Source organism: Mastacembelus armatus, chromosome 21, assembly GCF_900324485.2.
Source record: "Mastacembelus armatus chromosome 21, fMasArm1.2, whole genome shotgun sequence".
NCBI lineage: Eukaryota > Metazoa > Chordata > Actinopteri > Synbranchiformes > Mastacembelidae > Mastacembelus > Mastacembelus armatus.
The window spans coordinates 24,351,500-24,371,600 of NC_046653.1; the positions used below are offsets into that span (position 1 = coordinate 24,351,500).

A 20,101-nucleotide genomic window follows, 5' to 3' on the forward strand; every position below is an offset into this window, starting at 1 on the left:
GTTGATGAGGTTTGAGTGGCAGCTTTGTGTTGTCGCTCTGTCTCCACTCGGCAGAAGCAGAACATGGAGGTTTGTTGTGAAGAATCTGCTCCTCTTGTTTTGTCCCTGCTCCACTTTACTGCAGTTCTGCTCAGGTCCACTGCTCTATAAAAACTGATATACAGGAATGTCTCTAGGGCTAAGAGGATCTGGGTGTGTTCCTGTCTGTGTGTGTGTGTGTGTGTGTGTGTGTGTGTGTGAGTGAGCATGCATGATGGGCTTAATGCAAGTCTGATGGAGTCATGACTAATCTATGAAGTCTAAACAGATATCTGAGAACAAGAGGGGAAACATTTCTGTTTACTGGCTGCGTGCCTTTCTTTTCTCATGACAAAAACCCTAAACCTGGAAGCACACACACACACACACACACACACACACACACACACACACACTTCACTGAGCACCTGCACACAGATATTGTTTTTCTCAGGAAAGCAACGATTTTTGGTCTTTGAGTTCACTCTGAATCAACTCCTAGTAAACGATCTCTCTTTTTTATTTCATTCATCCAACTGATTTTCCAACAATTAAACCCTAATTTCAGATTATTGTAAAGTCTCTGTTTTCCAGCTTAAAATCAAAAAGCTTTAATGTAGAAATCCAGCTACACAAAGCTTTGAGCTAATTGCTAACGTTTTCAGTGCTAATATGCCCCCAGTGACTGTGGTCATTGTGTTAGTTTGCATTTGATATTTAGCCATAAATGCAAACACAGCTCATCAGTTTTTTATATATGTGATTATAGACTGAAATCTGAATAACTATGAATAACACTTGGCTTACAAATTATTCCTTAAACAGAAAAAAAGTGATGCAGTCAGTGAAGACACAGATTCTTAAAGGGCTGGCAGAGATCGGTGTCTTCCTTCCTGTTGGCTCCTTATCAGAGAATATGCAGTTAGTGCTGGAGCCCATCACTGTCCTGGTCCAGCTGTAGAGAAGATGGAGCAGCTTGCTAAGTGGTCTGAGTGTCTGGACCAGACTCAAGGCTGCTCAGTAACTTCTTCAGAAATGAAGAGAGTTTAGCAGATGGTTTTTGGCCGTGCTCCCTCATTCCAGTGATTCCTCAGTGCCTATGGGCATTGGCACATGGAGGGGGGGGGCCAAGGCTAAGGCTTAGACCCTGCTTTATACAGGGTCAGCCACAGCCCCAGGTGCACATGGGGAAACACTTAGCAACTATCTCATTGTTTCATATCTCCCTCTACGTCTTTCTCAGTCTTTCACTTTCTCTCTTTTATTCCTTTCTCCATGACCGCCCTGCCCCAACCACCACCACCACCACCCATGACTGCTGTTCTCACTGCTTTTGCAATATCATGCACATGCCTGTGTGTATTCATGTGCTAACGTGTTAAGGTCATTAGCTGCACAGTAGTCTGCCCTCAGCGTGTCCTCATCACAGTCTGAGTATCTTTGATACTGGTGTTCCTGTACTAGATATTATCCCTTGATTCCGAGCACTTGTACTGGAGACCTGCGTTTCCTCCTGAACTACAAAAGCAGACCTGGTACACTCATCATGCATCCGTTGTCTTTGGCAGCTGCTGTGACATTACTTTACCTGGTCAAGAAAAGAGAAAGTTATTCTACACCGGCTGTAAATTACAACTATGGGTCTATGAGGCCATTTCTCAGGCAAACACGCCTGTTTTTCTGTTACGCAGACGTCCAACATCAATCTCTCAAAATTACAGCCCCTTTCCATTTTTTTTCACGTAGCTGAAAATCAATCCACCAAATGAAGATGGACTGTGTCTATGCACCATCAGTCAGTCGACATGTTTGTGCCTCTCACAGATAATACGAGCCAGGATGGAATAGGCTGGTGTTTAAAAGCTATATCACATTCTTGTAGAACAGAACAGGGAGAGACATGGGCTGCAGTTTGGACATTATGGCCATAGGCAGCCTGTATGTGACTGGGAGCTGTGATGAGACCTTGCCGTGCTAATCCTGTCCTGACGAGAAGATGACTCATGTCACGTCAGGTCCGGTCACATCTCAGTTTTCGGTGCTCGTGGGGACAGCATGTGAGACCGCCTATGGCCAAGGTGGGGCTCGATTAAGATCTCACAATCACCGTTGTAACGAGGGTGCAACCTGACCTGTGGTCTAATCACTGGTCTGAACAGTGTTAGTGTTAGCCGGGCAGTGACACATCACTAAGATGGGAATTTTGAGAAACAGTGGAGTGAGTAAAGATTTAAGATAATCTTAAACAGCAAATAACCTGTCAGCAGCTGTCATATAGAAACACAGTTACTTTGCTATTTATTACCATCCATTTACTGAGTACTGCTACAGAATGGGAAAGTTTGTACAAGCTGTCAGAAAGCTGCTTTAGCTGCGGTATGTCATTTCATTGTATCCCCTACTTTTGTCCAATATATCTTCTGTCTTCTGGCCTTTTCCTCCGCTCTCTGCCTCTCACCCCACCCTCTGCTTCCCACATATGGGATTCACATTTGGCTTCGCTGAACATTTTCTTAATGCGATATTATGATACATTATCTGAAGCCATTTACTCCCTGTCACCACCTCTCATGTGGACACAAGCTGAATAAGCCAAGGAGAGGCGGTCAGACTCTGTCCAGGTGAGTTATGGCCATTTAATTTGACACTGTTCACAGCGGTGATCATTTACAATGCCTGAAAGTGTAATCAAAATATAAACTCTGCTTACGTGGGTCTCTCGCTCTCTTTCTCTCTAGGAGCCTGTTGGTGCTGTATGAGTTTTCAGCCTCTCCTGCTGCAGGCTGTAAATCGCCTCTTGTCGAGAGTGTGTGCGCATGTGTGAGGGAACAGAAGGTGAGAAATCTGGGGGTCAGCTGAGGTCCTTCAGGTAATTGTGCTTCTTAAACTTTTGACCCACTAAGCCCTACTTAGTATGGTGCAGCTCGCTCCCCTTATTTCCCCTGAGAGTTTTGACTCTGCATACCAGGACGTGTGTGTGTGTGTGTGTGTGTGTACCATGAGTATCTGAACATATGTCAGCATCACACAGCTCATGTTATTCTTTCTCACCTATTTTGGCATTGCAGTCATTGTTATTCCCACACTGTTTGATCGCCCTTCTCTTATTTAATGAGACTATGAAAAATACATTATTTTGTCATGTTGTCCTCTCCCCAAGCTGCCCCCTCTCCCTCCCCACCTCTCTTATGAAACATGTTGAAAGAATGCATCCTCAGTATTTAGGCCCTGGATGATCTGACTTATTTCTCTGGCTGCATTTTTCCACATCAATTAGGGGATTATACCTTTTGCCATCGGTGTCGGTCTTTGATGTCGCACCGCTGACTCCGGTAACTTAAACTGTTTAATAAACCACCCAAACTGCAAACAATCCAGAGATGAGAGGGAGGCACAGCGACTGATGTAATATCACGCAATAATTTGGCAGCAGTTGTGTGCGAGCCCTCGGAGAAAGTATGACCACTGTTGTGTGAGGGTAACGCTGATGCCTCCCTCATTATTAGCTCCATCACAGTTTGTCCCCGGTATATCTTCAGGGTGTCTGTCTTCATGTTGAGCCATGTGAGAATGATGGATGAGGCCGTTTCACTTTGGATCTACTCCATACTGGGCTCCGTTGCTGTTGTTTTCATCATTTCCAAACATACAGGCACTGCACGGTCATCTAATCGTTTACAGATGAGGACAAAATGAAATATCCACCAGATGACTCGGACCAACAACTGACCCACTAGGTCCTGTGTATTTTTAAAGACAGAGTGATTAATGCATTGCTCTATTTTAAGTTTAAGTTCATATACAGTGGTTGAGAAATCAGCTTCTCATTTGGTTATAGTTTTGAACATTTGCAAAGCTTTCAGGATGAGTGATGTTGAACATACTTTCTGCTGTTTTTTTTCTTCTCTTGATGACAATTTAACAGATATACGACTGAAACTTCACCACAGGTGGAGCATATCCCAGCATCACAGTCCCATCTGTACATACAACACAGTGATCCCCGTCATGACAAGACTGCTGAGGTGAGATATTTAACCTTTTAACCTCTTCTTCTTCTCCTCTACATTTCCTCCCCCTCACCCATCCCACCTGCACACCCCCCTCCCTCCCCCCATGTCATGGTAGGGGGAAGCGTGTGAAGAGGAAGGCCACAGGAGCCAGTTGTTTTTAAATAAACTAAATCAGCTAACAGTTTTATAACCCTGACCTCGTAAAACCGGCTGCAGCTTTTGGTCAGCTCTGACCTGATGGGGTGAGCAGAGCCGTCCAGGGGCTGGAATTCCCATTTGCCGCTGTGGAGTGTGTCAGCGAGTCAGCTGGTGTGTGTGTGTGTGTGTGTGTGTGTGTGTGTGTGTGTGAGGGAGACAGGGAGAGAAAGTGCGGATGATATACGATTGCTGTGTCACAGTCCACATGTGACGACCGTCCTCACAGGCTACTCCCTGTTTCTGGTGATCCTCCTGTTCGAGAGAGAGTGAGAGAGTGTGGGACAGAAAGGGGAGAGAGAGAGCGAGAGAGGAGGTGAGAGAGACAGTGAGACAGAGGGAGGAGAGAGTAGCGCTCAGACAATCAGTGTGTGAGAGGTAGAAACAGGAGGAGAGAGGAGCTGGCTGGGAAACAACAGCTGAACAGCAAACCCAGTTTTGCGTGCAGGATCGCAGCCTCTCTCTGGATACCTCTGCTGTCTTCCTGCTGCCGGGTGCTGAAGGTAAGGCCGTCAGCCTGGGTGTCACGTCTGATCAGCACACTCACAGCTGCTGTCCTGTTTTATGCCCAGACTGCTGAAGATATGTTGTGTCGGTTCACGTGACAGCTCGTACATGATGCTGTGATTCTGTTACAGATGTGAGAATGTGATGCATGTTTGTTGTGCATTAGTGCTTAGCTGTTTGATACGTATCTACCCCGACACAGGAGGAGTTCAACTTCTGCTCACTTTTACTCCCTTGCACATCCTCAGGCTCAGGTGCACATTCCTCTTTTTATTGCAGGTATTTTCTGCTCCGCGTCGGTCCAGAAACTACAAGTGGTTGTGATTAGGGCGCAGCGTCACATGATGTGTAATCGGAGGAAACATGTTTGTGTTGGCACCGGTGGATTCGCTAATCAGGCACTGACAGCAAAGCTGGATGGATAGTGGAACTCGAAGCAGTGGTGTGAATAACTCTGGATATGTATGGATATGTGTTTTACAGGTGTGTGTGTTTATGACCACGAGTGTGTGAATGACTTGGCCTGTTCTGCTGAACCCTGAGGCCGCTGGCTTATGCTAGAAGGAGATGATGACAGATATAATAGACTCTGTGGTAGGTCGGAGGAGGAGACGAGCTACCACTTCCATCTAACTGAGAGGGAGAGGGTGTTTAAATGAAATATAAAATGACTACGAAAGAGGAGATAATGAAAAGGGAAAGAGAAAAAGCAGGAGGGAAAATATCCGAGAACGAGACAGGAGCAGCGAACCCTCCGAAAGACAAGCAGTGCCAGAGGTGGACACAGTAAATAGGAGAAACAGAATGAAACTGAGATGTGTGAGAGGGGGAGACAGCTGGCTGGAGGAGGTGAGAGCGACTGGGAGACAGGAGGCAGACTGAGGCTGTGTGATGGAAACATCCTTCACGTCTAGTGACACCAGATGAGAAACAGTTTGTACAGTGAGAAAACGTCTGTGTATTTTCTCCGTCTGCGTCTCCGATTCGAACTAAAAGTCACATTTGACCTGTGTGGAGAAGAGGAAGGTGATGAAGAGGAGCAGGATGTGTGTTTGAAGCATCACACTGAGCCAGGTGCAGAGAACCAGTGCTCTGGCAGAACCTTGCATGGTTGGTCATGTTTCATTTTCTGCACACGCATGCGAACACACAGAGCCCCATTGTCAATGTATTTATTTGGACAGTGTTGAAGCTCTGATAGGCAGTTCTGTCTCATGTCTCACTGCTTCTGACAAACTGATGCACTGCATGAACTTCAGTCCGTGGAGAAGATCCTTGACACCACCCGGCCAGACAAGCATGAGACTGATCTCTGCTGCTCGAAGGAACCTGGTCCGGTGTGATAAAACAAACTCCTTTCCTTGCTATTTCCCAGAGCGCCTTGGGCTCCGAGCTCTTTGATCTAGCTTCGTGCCTGCAGCTCGATGTGTTCCCACTGGTTTTCTCTGTGATGAGGATGGATTTAGGATTTGAGGCACATGTGTGTTGACCTGGAAATCTTAAGCCTTCATCAGCTTTACCGTCACAGTCTGATCGTGCACTGCAGCACACTGAACAGGAGTCTGAGGATATACACTTACTGTCTGTCCTTTACTTTCTGTCTCCGTCTCCACTGTTTCTGAGAAGCCTAAATTTTAAAGCTAACACAAGCTTAGCTCCGGCTCACACGGCCGCCTGTCATTGGCTGTACACCGCTCTCAAATCCACTCTGTTTGTCTTTTCTTTGCGGGGGGATATATTTAGTGAGGAGCTTAGCTTTTAGGAGGTTGACGCATTGGGAGGGTAAGAGAGGGTGTGTGTGTGTGGTGTGTGTGTGTGGTGTGTGTGTGAGAGAGTGAAAGGGACAGTAAGTTTGTGTGTTTCAGGAGCTGGCGTCAGTAGACAGTGGAAGAGCTTGGCACTCTGCATGCCAAAGTGTGTGTGTGTGTGTGTGTGTGTGTCTGTGTGCACATTGTGTGTATATGTGTGTGTGTGTGTGTGTGTGTGGTTGGAGGACAGGTCTGTGGGTCTGTACCCCCCTCCCTCCCCTTCCAGTCAGGAATCTGCCCTTTAGTTTATTAAAAGCTGGTGAAACAATGGAGGGAGGTGAGGCGGAGCAGGAGGGGGGGCGCTGAATAGAAAAACATGACGTAAACCCCGGGCACGGTGCAGCAGGGCAGCAAATCAGAAAACAGTGTGATGATGTATTTGAAGAGTAAGAGACAGAGGTAGAGAAATGCACTGATGATTGATAACGGCTCAATCACTACGTTTCCCCGCTCTACCTGTCGTTTCCACTTAATTCCCGTCCTCCGGCTTCCTTTGATGCACCTGTTTTCTGTGCCTGGCAGCCAGGGCTCTATCACTGAGCTGCCCCTTGCTGCTGCAGACAGGCTCCACGCCTGGACAACTGTGTACTCAGCTGCCAGCTGGCCTGGCTGATAAAGTGGAGGATCCCTCTGATGATCTGGCTCCCCACCCTGGCCCATGTGCCGTCACATCCCCAGCAATGTTTGGAGCCAGGGGAATACTGCACCGCAGCCCGTGTGTGTGTGAGAACGAACCCAGAAGTAAGGTGGGCAGGCGATATTTATACATGAGCCCCACCGCTAAGAACAAAATGTGGTAATGTGGACTGAGAAATTCTGTTGTACACAACATATGGCTTCAACAGTTGGGAGACGTCATGGTGTCACTTTTCAGAACAGATTTTTAGATCATAGTTTCACTTTTATTTCAAACAAAACTCTCCATTATGACTTTTTCACACCTCACTGCACCGATGTGTTTCCATCTTTAAGAAAAGATTATTGATTATTAATTATTCTGCCATTTTTCCAATGAGTTGGTCAGATGTTTGATTTAGTTGTCAGAAGAATGCTCATTACAACAGTCAGATCATTTCAGTGTTGGGAGCCGTAATTATTAATTTGGCTTTTAATGTTTGGTAAATTTGAGATTTCAGTGTCCTGAATCTCCTCTCTAACAAACAACTGTCAACACAACAGAAATACATCCAAAAATATTATCAGTTAACGCTGCAATGACCTACAAAGTCAATGAACTTATTCCCAGCATTGTGTGTGTGTGTGCGTGCGTCTAACAGAGACATCCCAACATCTGCACTCCCTAAGCTCAGACTCACCATCTCATAACTCCCAAAGTCCTGAAGCTTCAAGCCAGAGGGGTTGTGGTATGTGAGGAGGGATTGTGTTGTGGTTTTGTGGTTTGGCTCCCCAGAGATTCTTAACCCACACTGCACATTCTGGGCCCTTCTTAAACGACCTGGCCCTTGGCAATGCTGCTGAAGCTCTGTTTACACAAATGAAGTGCAATTTACAAAAATTTGATTTGCTGTATGACATGCGATACGTCTTAATGAACAGTATACACAGATCTAGAGATAGGTCTACACACTTTATATGTGTGTAGTTACATATAATGCACACTGTTTAATAATTTCATTTTCTTGTGGGCCTCCAGCTTTTTCTGAGCACTGGGACGTCCACACTGGTCAGTGAAAGAAGGAACGCTTTAGATGTTTAGGTCGTTGTGCTGATTTGTTGAAGGCAGAAGAGCAAAAGAACAAATGGAGTCAGTAAACAGACGGTCCTCGCTGATGCCTATAGCCTGGAAGGCCACACAGGCCTGCACATGCAGCTTCAGCTCAGTCATTTAGCCTTCAAGTGCACATTTAAGACCCATTTTCAAGGTTCTTGGTTTAGAACGGGTCAACTGGAAACATTAAGAAGTCAGCCAGAGCATATTTGGCTGAATTGGTTACCTGGCTACAGCTGATAACGTTTGTGAGTGACAGTTGTCAGCTAGAAAGAGAAACCTGCCTCTGTCTGCTATTTAAGAACCCGTTCTGCCATTGTTATCATCATAAAGTATATTTGTATGCTGTGCAGGAACAATAATTAACCATATAAAAATAATTTGTTGTTGCTACCCTTCTTGAATCCATTGATTCAGGGTCCTTGGCTTTTATGGTCTGTCCACACAGCAATCACTGCAGAGCTACCGCTCCGTCCCCTCCCCTCTGATAATGAAGCCATCACTCCGGACTGTTTGCTTTGGATGTACTTCAAACTTGGCAAGGTTGTGATTGCTAATTCTGGATGTCTTCCCTCTTCCCCAGGCAGAACAGGACCCACTCTCCCCTCCTCTGATGCTCCAACAGAATCTTAACGAACAGAGTAGACTCTGTTTTCTAGCGTCCAGGTTTCCCCCTCGGCTGAGCTCTGAGCACAGATTGCTGTCACTGATGTCAGGGCAAAAGAGATCCTGGACTCAGGCTTGAGGTACATAATATGTTACCCATGACCTCATTCAGTTTCTTGTCTCAGACTGCGTACTATTCCTCAAACTGTATCTGGACTGAGATAAGGCCTGTTCCAGATACAGCCTTCACCTCATCAGATGGAAAATGTGAGTTTCTTGGTGGAGGTTTCCTGGATGGAGCCTGGCCTTGCAGCGGCTTTTCTACAATGAAGTGAAGTGAAGTTGTTTACTTTAATCGAACTGAAATTTCATGGGTAATTCAGAATGAGCTCTGCTGCCAACATAGCTGCTCTTTCTAAGGGAGCCAGTAAGAACTCAAGGTGACAGTGGGTTTTGAAAGGTACAACTGCTCGATGGAAGATACTTTTGGGAAGATACTAATACGGTGAAACACAACTGGGATGTGAACATTATATAAATTTGAGTGTAGGTGAGCTGGGGCAGAGGAGGCCATACTGACCCTTACGCTGCTTCAGAACCTCCTGACCTTGTTCACATCTGCTTGAAGCTGCAGTACAGACAGGCAGGGAGGCAGCCAGGCATCGCACAGCTGAGCACTCTCACGCTCACAGCGCAGTACTGAACTCACTGTCTCCATATATGCTCCCAAAAGCCCCCATATCTGAACCAGCTGCCATTCGTAGCTATTGATATCACCAGCAGACAGTAAATGTAATGTGTAGTCAGTCACCTTGTAGAGAGGGATGTCCCTGATTGCATAGCACTGGCTGCACAACAATCCACTGACAATGATCTCTGTGCTGAACATTCTGACGGTGGGAATGCCTGGCAGCTCCGACTGTTAATCAGAGTTAATCAGACGTGGCTGGAGACCAACATGACAGTGTTTGAGGTAAAATGAAGTTTGTTTGGCTTGTTCTGGTATGTACTGGTGGATCAGTCCTGGCATTATTTTTGTTTACTTTACGATGGCCTGTGTTTAACTGAAACACATGTTCTGTTTTTAATTTCAGGGAATTCTGGGAATGTTTTCCTGTGACCATAAATATAGTTCAAATGTCTTGTTTGATCTGCATTGATTCCGTGTGTTTGCACTTCATTAAACTCTTTTACTGGATTTATAAGACATTACATCTCTATATACTGTCTGTTCCTCAGTGAAGAATCCAACTGGGCGAAGTGAAAGAAGCTCACAGCATGGCAACTGGTTTGTTACTTCAACCAGCAGAGGATTTTATAGGAAATTTGCACCAGTGATGTACAGCATCAGTTAATTCTGCAATACGTGATTCTTTAGCCACTAGGGGGCAGCGGAAACAAGCAGGGAACCTTAAGTTGTTCACTGGTTCTGTCCCGTTTTAAGATGATATGGTACCATCGGCTCTCGTTATTTATGCTTGTGGTGACCTTGTTCTAGATGTTTAGTTCTCTCTTTTCAACCTCCACCACCTCCTGAGGGAAATCTCAATGCTCCACTATGTTCCGACCCAGCTGGTCTCTGACTGGGTCTGTCTGCTGTTTGCTGCTGAGCAGGTAGAGGACTGTGGCTTTTTACAGCTGCAGCTCTGAAACAGCTTCCTCTTTGGGCTAAAAATCACAGAGCAGTGAGTTTTAACTGAAACAGTATATTGGCACTCAGTAAAACCACAAGAGAAATGAGCTGAAAGAACCTGAAACTCTTTGTAGATCTGAGGGGAACTGCACAGTCCAGGAGTTATCTGGGTTCATCACTAAGTCCTTTCACATTACACGCAGTCATTTGATCAGTTGTTATTATAAAAACATCAATCATGGCAGCAAATCTTGTTTTAATTACTTCATTTTAGAATTTGCTTCATATTCTTACATAAAGTTGTGCTCTACGGACTTAGGAAGCTTGGGCCCATGGGTATTATGTAAGCTGGTCTTGTCCTTCACGTAGACCCTCACAGTGGAGGTGAGCATGTCAGTAGTAAAAACCAACACCTGCATGAGTCTTCTGGCTGATCTGCCTGGGACTGTGACGATGCCGACAGTGACAGCAGCAGCAGAGATGGGGATAGGTGCTCGTTGGAATGTCTCAGCCAGGTCCGGCTGGCAGGGCCAGGGGTGCTGATGGGTGCTGATGGGTGCTGGCTGTATAAGACAGACGAGCGGTCGTCTGCTATGTAAACCGTGCAGCACATGTTCGACCGCCCAACGAAGCCTCTCGGAGAGTATTTATTTTAACAGGTCAAATGATACTTTCACTTTTCTCAAGAGGAATTTTAAGGTTAAATAATTTTCCTCAGAAAGAAAAACACTGGGGGTGGATTAGGGTGGATGAAGGTGGGTCGATCTGTTACTTCAGTTTAAATGAGGAAAAACAGAAAACTGCCTATGGGTGCTAGTGTGAGAACTTTGATATGATGCAACATTATGTTCACTTCCTCTTTAACTGTGCCAAACACTCAGTGGGTCTGTATTAACACATTCACACTCTTTACTGTGCTTGAGAATGAAAACAATCACTAATTAGTCCAGTCTGTTGTGACTTAACAAAACTTTAGAAACTTACAGGCACAATATAAATCAGTGCAGACAAGCAGCCTCAGTGATAAAATGGAAAAGAATCAGAACCTGCTGTTGCTCCCAAACCGAGGACAGGGAGAGAAACTTTTCTGATGCTGCTCGAGGTTTGTTTTTTTGCATCAGCAATGTTTGTGAGCAAAACTGATCAGAACATTGTAGAAACAGATCTGATTTCCCAAGTTATTATTTGAGAACAATTATATTGTTTCAGGAATAGTTTGTCAAATGCATTCGGCCAACGCAAATAGTTTTCTCATAATGAAATGAGTGTATTACAGACCAAACCCAGTGTATTATTACAAAGGGTTATGTCGATAACACGAGGCTAATAACGGTCAGCTAGGTAAGCATCATCTGATACTGTACGGCTTATTCTAATACAAGAACGTATAAACAGAACTAAATAATAATACATGTGCAGAGGTTCTAAGTTATGCCACAGCTGCTGGTGTCAGTGTGCACATTTACATTTCTTTTGATTTGACTTTATTTCCTGGACACATTAATAGATTCTTTACAACAAGACATTTTATTGGTGCAGTCTCCCGAGCTGTTTGTTTTTAAGGAGCTGCATGTCAGCTGAAGTGTGGCCTCAGCAGCTACATGTGTAAACTCCATAGTTTTGCTGTAAGAAGTTTATGCACAAGCATAAATCAAACTCAAGGACTCAGGAAGGACTTTACACACAAACTCAGTAATTTATGAGTAGCTGGCACGAACCATTGCAGTGGTCAAACCCAAACCCAAACCCCAGTGCCAGCGTGCATTCAATCACATCCCAACATTAAACGCCTTGAGCACATATTTCTGAACAGACCAGGAACTCTGTAAAAACAATTCTTGAACCTTAAACCTCGAACGCTGCAGCCCCTTCCCTAACGCTGACGCCTCATGTGCACACACCTCTCCCTAACGCGCCACACGACGCCTGTTAGCAAACCTGCCACACACAAACCCCATTGTCTAGAGGACAATAAAACTATGGAGGTGGAAAAACATAACTACATAAATGCAAAATACGCTGCCGTGCTGGCCGAGCGTCTGCAGCCCTGAGAGTGATTTGTTTTAATGAAAAAGTCATTCCTGTGGAGAGGAAAGGCTCTGGCTGCCGGCTGTTTGTGCACGGCTTTAGTTTCTGCTCTGTAATAAAAGCACCTAGACGTTCGTGTCCACATGTGTGTGCGGCGTGTGGGTGTAGAGCGGAGACGAAGGTGGCGGCCAAACTCGGAGACGCACACTCATCAAACAGTCACTCGCTATAACAGGCTAAAACATCTGCGAGAAGCTGTGTGGTGGTATCTTCATCCACTGGAGGAGACGGAGTGATCACTTACAGTAGCTCCTCTGGATGCACAGATGACTAAGAGACAAAACATGCTGCCCCCACACACACAATATTGTTTCTCTTTGCCTTTATCTCTGCATGTTTCCACTGAATCCTTGTTGTTTGTCTTCCTCTTCCAGACTGTGCTGGATCCAGGCGGTGGGGAATGGAGTGGCCCAGCAGAACAACCCTTCTACTACCTCTCCCCCCACAGGTCACTGACCTTGAACCTCTACTGTACTAGCAAGAAAAAGAGCGAGACCAAAACCTCCCCCTGTGCAAACGTGGGTGGGAGACAGAGAGTTTGATAGTGAGACAGGGAGAAACAGAGGCAGTGTGTTGTGGTAGACATCCTGTGAGGATCAAGAACCTCAGGGTCACCTGATCATGAAACCCCTAACCTGTGTGGGGCCCCCGTCTGGCCTGCTGCTGGTCCTCATGTGCTTCCCCCTGCTGGGCTCGGTCCATTCAGCCAACAGCAACAAGGCGAGCGACGGTGGACACCCACACCTGGGGGAGTCTGACCCGGATCGTTGCATGAGGCACCACTTTGTGGAGACCATCACACATCCGATTTATAAGTGCAACTCCAAGGTAAGGACGAAAACCTGACACACACAGACCAAAGCCAATCCACTTCACTGTGGCCACCCACTTCTTTTTGGTAAGTTGTTTAGGGGGACTCCACCAGCCCACCACACAGAGGAAATCATGTTTGTTCAACACTGACTTTGGAATCACTTATCACATGTTTACTGTCATTACTCTCCATTATGTCGCTTTATTGTCTTTAACTCTCCGTCATTTAGAAGAGTCACGCTGTGTGTGTGTGTGTGTGTGTATGTGTGTATGTGTGTGTGTGTGTGTGTGTGTGTGTGTGTGTGTGTGTGTGTGTGTGTAGAAGGTATTACTCATATTGTGGAGACCCTAATCTGACCACACACTTACTTCTAGGGAGGTTGTGTGTGTGTACTTGAACCTCTATCTCTGTGAGGACCATATGAGTATCATTCTATCAGAGTGAGGACATTTGGGCTGGTTCTTACTTTTTCAGACTCCTGTTTGAGGATTAACACTTGGTTTTAGGGTTGGGGTTAGAGGTTAAGCACTAGATAAGTCGTGATGGTTGAAATGAGGGTCTAAGGAATGCATTTATGTCAATGAGTGTCCTCACAAAGATATAAATACAACTGAGCTGGGACTCAGTTTGGTGTGAAGAGGACGTCTCCCAGTCAGCTGCCTCTGCTGCAGAAAGGAAAAGTGAACCTCATGATGTGGAGGCGTGTTGCTCATTCTGTTTCTGCAAAGAGGCCGATGATCCGTTGAGTCACACCAGACGTGAGGGCTATTGTGGGAAGTGACAGTCGGTTTTCTCACTTTCCTTTTGTTGTGCACCGGTGCAGCTGTTCCTCTGGTCTGAGTGATCGGATCCTCGGTGTGTTTTTGATAGTCCGACTCTGAGCGCACAGAGCAGGTGGCCAAACCGCAGCTCAGCTCAGGCGAGGCAGGGCAGAACACGCTGACGGTGAGCTCTCCATTACAGGCCACAGAGAACCGACCGGGAGCCTGGCCGAGCGACGGCTTTACACCTCAGTCTGCTCGGATTCTCCCTAGTTCTCCTGCACCATGGGTTGGCTGAGTCTAGGTGTATCTGGGTGAAGTAGAGCAGGTGGGATTAACATAAATCTGCTGCCCGTCATTGTCCCCCAGGATAAATGTGAATGTACAGAACTAGACTAATTTAAAATGAGGTTTAACCTGCTCACAATGCTCAAACTATAAGTCTGTATTCAAATAGAGCACAGTTTAACCGAAATATGAGAAAATTACTACAGGAAGAGATTTATGTGATTTTACAGCCAGGGGACTTTAAACCACTGTAGAAGAAGAAGATGCAACAAAATGAAAAACTGAAATGATCTTTATTTTATATTTTATAGGTCTGTCGTTTTTTAACCTCTGATTCATGTATCTTATGATTTATTTGCTTTTTTTAAATTCAAAGTGGATTAAAAACCCATAAAAAACATCCTGGGGATGCTGTCAGAGTTATCTTTGCACTTAACATATTTAATTTACAGCTAAATTACAAACTGGAGGTGCTGAGGTTAAAATGAGTTGAGTTGATTTATGGGTATTGTAGGTCTGAGACCACAGGCCCAGTACTACAGACTAAGTCAGATATTAAATTACTGAGGTTCCTCTCTCTGTGTTTTCTATGGGGGAATGAAAATCCTCACAGTAAATTATCCATCCATGCTAATTGATAAGTTCTTGTCAGACTGTTTCTTATTGCAGTCAGAAGAAAACATCTGTCTATACTTGTTAAACTCACCTAAAGCTTTTTTGTGGATTTCAGTTTATTTGTTAATTCAGTTTGTTCAGTCTCAGCTGTCACTCACTTCACATTTTCTACGCGCAGAATTAAAACTGTAAATATCGGGCATGTTTATATTCCACAGTGGTGCGACGTCAGTTTTCTCTGCTGCATCGTGCTGTGCATGACACCCCCAGGAGGTTCTTCTCCACCACCGGCTTTGAAAAGGTGAATGATCAGGGGAGGAGAGCGGCGTCACACAAGAGGAATTGTCTCTGTTTGACAGGCTGATCCTCAGCTATGACAAAGACAAATGGTCTTAAAGTGGCGACAACACTCCTGATGTGTGTGTGTGTGTGTGTGTGTGTGTGTGTGTGTGCGCGGCCCCAGACGGGCTTTAATTACAGTGGGTGCATGGGTGGCGACACAGAGCAGCTGACTGGAGGACATGACACAGGAGTCAGTTTAGGGAGCTGACAGGAATGTGGTGACCCCCAGAGGAATCCGGGTCGCATGGTCACGACACTAATCAGGCCAGTTTTATTCAGTGCACTTCAGATGGGAACGTAAACGTCTGTGTGTAACCCTGAGCTCTGAGCTGCAGCAGGTGTTGGATCGTGTGGCTGCCCTCGTTGCTATCTCTCATTTTGCAGGTGCAAGGCTGAGGTTGGGAGATTTAGGAGACATTCTCAGCCCAGACAGACAAACACTGGCTCATTGTGCCCTCGGCCCCTTTCTCTCATCCCTGATAGAGCCCGAAGGTCACGACAAACATGTGTCAGACTTATCTGTTGTTCTGCTTTTTCTGCGTGCTGTGTTGCAGATGGTGTTGCTGGCACGCTGCGAGGGCCGCTGCAGCCGTACGACCCGCTCCGACCCGCTCATCTCCTTCAGCTCGCTGCTCAAACAGCCCTTCAAGAGCACCTGCTCCTGCTGCCGACCACACACCTCCAAGCTGAAGGCGATGAGGCTGCGCTGTGCAGGGGGGATTCGCATTACAGCCACTTACAGATACATCCTAGCCTGCAACTGTGAGGAATGCAGCTGAGCAGGAAGGAGCAGCCTCCCAAACATTCAAGACGCTCAAAAACCTGCTTCTTTTTTTTTTTTTTGGCCTTGGACCGTAGTGTAAAGCTGTCCAGAGCATTTTGGTTGATTACTGGATCAGAAAATTGCCCCAGAGGACACTCGAGATACTCGTCGTCGTCTTGGGAGAGATAGTTTGGAACAGTCATACCACCCTCACTCAGGCCTTCAAGCTGACCTGCAGCCCCTGGGACAGAATATACCATAGCCTCTCTATTACACGCATTCAGTCAGTACAATCATATGAAGCCTATAACTCCAGCACACAAGGCCAAAGTCCCACAGGCCGGTTGGAGACCCTCCTCAGTGCCGAGGCAGGCTGCACTCATTACAGGCCTCTGTAATTCATAACACACGCTCATTACAAATATCCGCCTTCTGCCAGCTCCATAAAAACTCCGCCAAGCATTTGACAACAAAACAACACGCTTCGTTAAAAAGCAGCATGGGAAAGGACGAGGCTTGATGGGAACCAGTGGATCCATATGAGCGCAGACATGTGGAGGCTCTACAGAGGAGCGCCTGCGCTGTGCTTATTCACCCAATAACATTTACACACTCCCTGCAGACTTTCATCCAGCTGTGTGAAACATGCCCGGTGACGACAGGAGAGCTCATCAGGTGAACTATGAAAAGAGTAAAAGGTCTCTGAGGATGAGAGGTGGAGGATAAAGGTGGAGGTGTGGACTGTCAGTGGACTGTTGAGGCCATCAGTGTTCATGTTTAATGTGATCTGTTCTCTTTGAGTCTTTGTGATGTTCCTGTCAATGTTACTGAAACTGTAGCTACTATCACGCCAGATTTAGAAAACTGCTGCTTTCGCCTGTCGTGTATTGTTACTAATGACACGTCCAGAGTTTCGACTCGGGGGAAACTCTCGTCAAAACAGCGCTATGGTTGTTCCGCATACGGCTGTGAAGCCTGCGTACGTTATCGGTCTCATACGATTCACCCTGTGTGCGCACACCAGGCTCCACTGTCCATCAGTGCCTGTGCTCGGTTCATGGGAATTTACTAATGAACCAAAACATAAAAAATACCATCTTTACGCCGTTTCACCACAGACATTTTGAATTTAAACTAATGAGGCGATTTATGGAAGCAGAGAACCTCCATAATGAGTTTAACCATCTGGGAGTTTAAGTATCACTGAGTTTATACTTTCATTTCCATCTGTATGACTTTATGTCCACATACTAGAGGCGTGCACGGGTTCAGACAGATAATTCAAAATTCACTGTTACTGGAATTAATGTGGTTTGGGTCAGACTGATCATGTTCAGATCACATGGTCCAGGAAAAGCATTTTTCAAAGTGAAATATTTCAGTGTGTTCACTAACATCAGTTAGATGTCAGACGTCAATGAACACTGGAATTAGACCCAATTACAAACCTGATCACATCCAATATAAGCTGCTCTATAAAGTGCAGACATGTTTACAGATGCTGAACACATTGACCACCTGTAAAAAAAAAAAAAAGGGTTTGATTTCATGAAAATGTGTGAGATCAGAACTTTAATTATTCAGTAGAAGTTAAAAGTCACAGTGAGGTGCTCGGTGACTAATCATTAAGGCAGTTCTTTGCTTCCATAGTCTGAGAGACTGGGCCTCTGGGCACTGACCTGTGACAGCCCCGGACTGACAGACACAAAACAACAAACAAACAAGCATCAGCGGCATCTTTCTCTTCTGTCCTCGTTTCAGTCCCTGTGTAGTATTTGTGTGTCTTTGCAGTAGTTTTGTGTTCTCTTGAGCCTTTTAGTAGTTTTCCATCTCTTCACGGTCAAAACATGCAAAACTTCCTCGTTTGTGGTTGTTTTGTGTCTTTCTTAAGTCCTTTGATTGACTGGGTCTTTGAACAGAGACTCTAGCCCAGGGGCCCCTAAGCCCTTGCGCCCCTAGACCCTTGGGCCCAGTTGTCCTGATGCTGCTGACCCTCTTCCTTCTCTGTGAGGCAGAATAAATCCTGAATCTTCCTGTGTGGATGAACTAACTATCCCGTCAGTATGTGACAGGGTTGTGCACGGAGCCCTGACTCTCATCGGTTGTCACGCACACACACATACGGTACATGCTCCCTGTACAGACGCCGTGCTGCGCTCGGAGCTGAGACATCACCCTCCCCTGCCGTCCTGGAGACGTTTCAGCTCTGAGCACGGCCGACAGCACGGCCGGCCGCTTCACACGTGAACCTAATAAAACTGTTTTCCCTTCCACTCTGGAGATTAATCTGCTTTTCCCTGCTGTCTGCTCTCGCTGTGTCTCTGCTTCATCAAAACACACACAAACACACACACACACACACACACACACATTAGTGGAGGGGAGGCATGTGCGACATGAGGCCGGAGGTATAATTTGGGGAACCAGTGTGACAGAATGACAGAGGGGAAAGATAATGGCTGTCAAGCTGATGCTCAGCGTGCTGTGCCCTGGCAGAGGAGACACGGGAGAGATGCAGATTCTCTAATTAGAGAAACACAAACATCATTCATCAAATATAGTTTTTCTTCTCGGTCTGTTTCCGGTTGTGAGGCAGGCCTACGTGTCTTCTTTCACCCCTTCATAACAGCGACAACTCCTGCATTTATTGAGCCTTCATCCTAATCAAACCCCAGAGAGGAGGCCTGTTGCTGACCTGCACCGTACCAGAGGTGCCTCCGTGTTAAAAAGAGATTTTCACATCTGTGTTTAAGGTTCCATTAAAATCCCAGCTGTGAAGCCTCCCATTTGTTAGGAGCTCAGGTTCCTCAGGATCCTTGTGTTTCTTTCTAGAAAAAGACAAGCCTTTTGATTTGAATGAATGAATGTTGCATTTCTCCGTCTAAAAGCATCTGTTTTCAGAGAACTCATATACTGGGATGCTTCACATTTTAATGTCAGAGGGTTTCCTTACGGAACATATTTAAAACATGTTTTACAGCTCTGGATACCAAACCTCAGGGCAATCGGCCAAGACAAATAATGAGTTTAGGTTTTCCAGCTATGAGGAGTCAAACCCGTCAATCTGAATCATGTTCTTCTTCTTCTTCTGAAATGAGTTTGCTGTTTTTTAAGGCTGCGCTGACTCCAGTTATCTTCATTTACCCACAGAAAATATGTTTAAGCCCCTGGAGACAAATGTTTGATTCATAAATAAAATGTCACCAGAAAACTTTTGCTGGACTACTTGAGCTCCAGGTGAGTCCAGTGTGAAATGATCCTGAGTGGAGTCATGTCAGGCCTCTGCTGCCCCCTGCTGACGAGCCGCAGGTCACACACTGCCGCTGGGTTTCAGCTGACGTTTATAATGTGCAGCTCTGAGTCACACAGCAGAGAGGAAGATGAGGAGGGAGGAGGGGGGGGGTGGTCTCTGCTAATGAAACACACAGCACAGGTACAGAATCACCTTCTGTCCCACTGTGTCTCAGGTCTCTATCTGTTTTCAGCCTCCACAGATCCACCTCTGCAGCTGATGAGCATCACTGCAGCTCTGAACCAGCAGCAGCAGAAACAGGCCATAACAAGCAAGAGCAGGTAGGACTCGAGTCCAAACACCAAACTATCCCAACTACAAACCACTTATTGTGTCATGTTCAAGTACAGGAAGTTGTTTTTCATAGAGGTGAAGTTTATATTGGACGTTATGTTGCTGAAGAAAGAAGAGGAGAGCAGGTGCACTGATGTCTCCTCACATCTGAGTCTGAAAACAAGGGGAGCTAAAAGCCTGAATGATATTATCTGCACCAACAGTCTGACAAAGAACATTTGCCTGGACAGGTGGCGACTCAGTGTCTGTAATGTGTTTCTAATCACCACAGCTGTTCCAACAAGAACTTCATCATATCTAAATGACTATTGGCCCCACACGTCACCGTCCTTTCT

General features: G+C 45.9%; 1 protein-coding gene across 4 annotated transcripts; it reads left to right on the forward strand.

The window, feature by feature from the left end:
* Positions 1-105: 105 nt before the first annotated feature.
* On the forward strand, positions 106-16,615 carry ndp (norrin cystine knot growth factor NDP). 4 transcript variants are annotated; one of them, XM_026295710.1, is made up of 4 exons: positions 106-2,887; positions 3,944-4,043; positions 12,972-13,425; positions 15,972-16,615. In XM_026295710.1, exons 3-4 carry the CDS (start codon positions 13,219-13,221, stop codon positions 16,194-16,196), a joined length of 432 nt encoding a protein of 143 aa, XP_026151495.1. In that variant the 5' UTR covers positions 106-2,887; positions 3,944-4,043; positions 12,972-13,218; the 3' UTR covers positions 16,197-16,615. The 4 variants fall into 4 exon arrangements, with proteins under 4 accessions (XP_026151495.1, XP_026151497.1, XP_026151496.1 ...); XM_026295712.1 differs by lacking the exons at positions 106-2,887; positions 3,944-4,043 and adding exons at positions 4,586-4,729; positions 8,854-9,016; XM_026295711.1 differs by lacking the exons at positions 106-2,887; positions 3,944-4,043 and adding an exon at positions 4,586-4,729.
* The last annotated feature ends 3,486 nt before the right edge of the window (positions 16,616-20,101 follow it).